The sequence below is a fragment of the Gossypium hirsutum genome, chromosome A10, assembly GCF_007990345.1.
Source record: "Gossypium hirsutum isolate 1008001.06 chromosome A10, Gossypium_hirsutum_v2.1, whole genome shotgun sequence".
Taxonomy (NCBI): domain Eukaryota; kingdom Viridiplantae; phylum Streptophyta; class Magnoliopsida; order Malvales; family Malvaceae; genus Gossypium; species Gossypium hirsutum.
The window spans coordinates 2,380,328-2,385,066 of NC_053433.1; the positions used below are offsets into that span (position 1 = coordinate 2,380,328).

Consider the following 4,739-nt stretch of genomic DNA (forward strand, 5'->3'; position numbering starts at 1 on the left):
TCGATCAAAGTACGGAGTTCCTAATGGCTTACACGAAAATATTTCTAGGGGGCGTTGTTCTTTCCTATGGAGATCAATTGCAAAGGTTTGGCCCCTTATTTATGAAAATCTCTTATGGTCCGTTGGTGATGGTAATAATATCTAATGTTGGCGTGATCATTGGATCTCAAATTGTGGGTCTTTATTATCTTATATTTCATGTTTTTCTAACCTTAATATGGATTGTAGGCTTAGTAATATGATTGCAGGTGATGGATCGTGAAATTTAGACCTTTTTCGTTGTGGATCCCAGAAGAGATCGTTAATAAAATAGTTGGAATCCCACCACCACACCCTTCTTTGGGGCCTGACAAAATTGTGTGAGGAGCTACCCCGACAGGCTTATTTTCCATTAAAAGTGCCTATGAGAAGATCCGAGATGGTAATTTGAATCTTAAAGGACATACTTGGGAGTTGCCTTGGAGTTTTAATGGTCCTCAGCATATCCGGTACTTTTTATGGCTCGTCATCAAGCAGCGCCTTCTAACGAACGCCGAAAGATCAAGAAGAGGCATAGGGAATAACAACACTTGTGGATTTTGTGGTCACAAATGCGAGGATGTACTTTACGTACTTTGAGATTATTCTGCAGCCCGAATCATATAAGATAGTATTATCTAGAAGAAAGACGATCCAAGTTCTATTTTGGCTCCCTTCAAAATTGGATGATGATTAATCTCAAAAATCATTTCTCTATTTCTGTTGATGGTGTGGACTGGCCGTGTTTTTTTGGGATTACCGCTTGGCAAATTTGAAAGAATCGCAACTACTTTATTTTTCAAGACTTTTTTGGAGTTACGAAGAGATCCTCAAGGGTTCCTACAGTTGGGCAAGGCAATATTCATCAGCCACAAAACTAGTTCATCATAAGGCACATGCTTCCTCACACATTTTGCATACAGACAGCAATTGGGTAAATTTGAAATCTGATGGTTAGGTCAGATTTGATGATAGCTTTGCAGCTGCTGAAGGGTTTGTTTCCGATCATAATGATGGGTGGATCATGGGTTATTGTAGATATCTAGGTAACTGCACGGTGGTCGAAGCGGAGCTTTGGGGGATTTTAGATGGCTTAAATCTTATTTTGAATAGAAGTTTCGAAAAGGTTATTATCGAAACTGATAGTATTGAAGTTGTTAATGCTATTCAAGAAGGTTATTCAAGGACTTCTAATTCTGCTCTCGTCAGAAGAATCCTTATTATTCTTAAAGCTCTTAATTAGTGGAGAATTCAGCATATTCCTCGTGAAGAAAATCTAATCGCCGACAGTTTGGCCAAATCAGTTCATTCTAAAAGACTTGGGTTAAGATTGATAGAGGATCCTCCTTTGTAGATTTAGTTTTCATTTATTTGTAATTTTTTCTATTCACCAAAAAAAAAGTGATCCACGTACTCCGCTTTAAATCTAAATTATTAATCATCACCCAGATTAATGTTAAGTCTAGAAAAAACCTAATTAAAAAAACCCAAATCGAAATATTCTAAAATTTAAATATATTTCTTGGTATAAACTATAAGCCTCACTTCTTCTTTTTTTTCTTCCTTTTTTGCCCTTCCCCGCTCTACAGAGCTTATCTAAGCTTTACCCAGAGAGAACTGTCAAGCAAGCATAACTTCATTATATCAAAAGATTTTCGACAAACAAAGAAACATGCAATGATGAATTGGGGGGGTAACTGTGAAACATCAATAACGAACTAAAACACTTTTTTTGGGGCCCTTCAGTTCTTGTTCTTATCTTTTGTTGCTTTTCCTTCATCCTTAATTTTTTACTATTAATTGTTGGTAAGCCAGTTCTCAAACAGGAAAGGGGTATATAAGATAAAAGATGGAGAAGAAGGGGGCAAATGTAGTAATAAGCAAAAGTTTAGGCTTATCCCAAGCTAATATCGTGTAAGATTAAAAGTAGTATTTATACGATGAAACTCGAATGATGTTAGTGAACTCATTCCACTAACTCGTGTTTTTCAACACTTTCAAATAAGAAGAAATATTTAGTAAATATTTAGCTTTCTCGAATCGATTATTATTTTTAAATTGAGATTTTAATTCAATTTTTTTTTTTAACTTTTGTTTGAATTTATTATTTTTATCCTTAGAATACATCTAGATCTTATCATAGATAGGACGAGGTCAGAATTAATGCAAAATTTTAGGTCAATTTTCTAGGCCCTAGTTCGGCTCAAAAAATGTCTAAAATTCTACTCAACTCAATCCAGATTAAAAATGGTAAACTTGAGCCTAAGCTCGCTTGTATTAAATTTTTTATATTATTTTTATAAAAAATATAATACATCAAATATACTAAAAACATTAAATAAATGTTTCCCAACAAATTGAAAATACATTGAAAAAATTCTTATACTTAAATAACATTAATAAAATTACAATTTAACAAGCAAATGCTTCTAAAATAGTAGCAAAACCAACAATAAAATAAGAGTTGTACAAAATCTAAACAATAGCAACAAAATAGTAGCAATATAATAACAAAATGCTAGCAAAACAAGTGATTCTGATTTGGCCAGGCCCGAGCCAAAAAATCATACTCAAGACTTGAAAATGGGTCTTACTTTTTATCCAAACTTATTTTTCAGTCCTATATATTTTTGCACAAACTCTTCCACTTTTCAAGTGAACTTTCGAACCTGAACGGTTAATCTAATTCATGATCAAGTCTAACTACATCACGTCTAAAATAAATATTTTATTTTTTTAAAATCACTTATTTACAACAATAATGAATAATGAAGAAGTGCTTTTTCATGTAATGACATATGAGCCCTCAATTAACTTTACCTGATAATACTATTAAGACCCAACACTAGGCTTGGCACAATGGGCTATTGCAAGCTGGTTAGTTTGGGTCCAGTACTGCTGCTGCCCAGTGCCTAACTAAGCTTTTTAATTTTCAATCTGCTAAGAAGGGGCCATTGGGCAATTGCTAACAAACAACTGTTGAGATCAAATAGCATATCACAAGCTCAACTTTTAACGGAAGATGAACAGTAATACCAGTCCAACCATAGCAGCAACAACAGCATTAATACTCAAGTTTACACAAAATATCTACATAAATGTTTAAGTAGCGTGTATTTGGTTAGACTATGCCATAGGTCACGTGGTGCTCACAAATTTCAAATTTATTCTTTTTATTTTTATTTTTAAGAAATTAATTTATCTGTTTTTCAGGTTCTAAAATTTTAGTTTAATTTTTAATACTGTTAAATTTATTAGTGTGACATTTTTTAATAAAAAAAATTCACTTAGTAGAAATATAGTTAAAATAATGACATTGTAATAAAGTTGAATTGAATAAAGTAATTTTCATAGTGTTAATAAATAGATTTGAATTTTGAAATCTGGAAAATAGATAATTAAACTTATAGAAATAAACGTATAAAAACTAAATTTTAAATTTACCAAGAGTGCTAAAACTTATGACTTATTTTAACTCACGGAGAAAATAATAATCGAATTTAACTTAATTTCAAGTTTAATTGAAATTCAATATAAAAGATTTAGCTTAAAATGTGCATTTAAAAAGTCATGATTTTCACCGATTGAGTCATAGTTCGGTTGACATGAGTATTGTTGTCGTTACATGAGGAAATGAGTTTGAGTGTATTGAAGTATATTATCCTTCTATTTTTGAGTTGGAGAGAGACTATGGATAAAACAGATATAATCAGAATATATAATAAAATTATTAAACGAAAATTTTAAGTATTTACAATCTAATTTCAAAGGGCAAATAAAACACACAGGATAAATTTTTCTTAAATTCTGACCCATAACCAATAATTTTACATTCATTTAAAAAAGACCCAAATTATTAACTTCACAAAATATACGTTTCCATATTAAAAAAAAAAAGAGAAATTTTAACAAGAAAAATGAAAATATCTAATCATACTTTTCTCTCCAAGAGTAAACCAAAAAGGAAACCCAAGAAAGAGCCAATAAAATATCGCCAACCGTTTGCCTAATACAATCCCAAGCCAAATCCTCCACTCTGGTCTCGAACCAAAACCTCCACACGGCCATGAAAACGTGCAAGAAGGTGCAGCCGGCGGCGAAGAAGGACTGGAAATCGGTGTCTTCAACGAAGGAGACCATGAAGAGCAAGAACCCGATGGTGAACAAGAGCAGGCCGCAGAACGAATCGGAGGTCCGGATCAGGAGTTGGTCGTGTGGGGTGGAGCCGAGGAGCTTGGAGGCAGTTTCGATCCCGTGCGTGAAGGTGTAGATTTCTTTCATACGGAACATCATGAAGGCGCCGCTTGATATGGCGATGGCTGAGTGGAGGAGACAGATCAGCATGAAGCACGACGACGGCGGTGATGACGAAGGCGATGGTGACGATGTTCTCGTTGCCATTTTCGTGGGTTTTTTTCCTGAATTCGACCGGATGGACCGTTGTAATTTTGTTAAGGATTTCTTAAAATAGGCATGGTTGTAGTGGAATAAGACGCTGACTCTTCGAGTTTATTTCAGGAAGCAAAGACTAAACGAAGAAAAGGTAGAGAAAAAGGATTTTCGCTAGTTTTATCGGTGATTTCTTTTAAGATTAATTGTTGTTTTAGTCCCTATACTATATTAAAATTTTATATTTATCCTTTCTACTTTATTTTATGTAATTTGATATTTGTAATTTTATAATATTATTAGTAAATCTAAATTAATAACATATATTTATA

At 33.2% G+C, this 4,739-nt stretch overlaps 1 protein-coding gene across 1 annotated transcript; it reads right to left on the reverse strand.

Annotated features, from left to right (window-relative positions):
- Positions 1 to 3,812: 3,812 nt before the first annotated feature.
- Positions 3,813 to 4,739, reverse strand: LOC121208552 (uncharacterized). Its single transcript, XM_041079511.1, has one exon. The coding sequence runs from the start codon at positions 4,417 to 4,419 to the stop codon at positions 3,946 to 3,948; it is 474 nt and encodes a 157-aa protein (XP_040935445.1). The 5' UTR covers positions 4,420 to 4,739; the 3' UTR covers positions 3,813 to 3,945.

Bases quoted from the DNA above. Each gene is read 5' to 3' on its own strand.
- LOC121208552 (XM_041079511.1), bottom strand. From the start codon at position 4,419: ATGGCAACGAGAACATCGTCACCATCGCCTTCGTCATCACCGCCGTCG.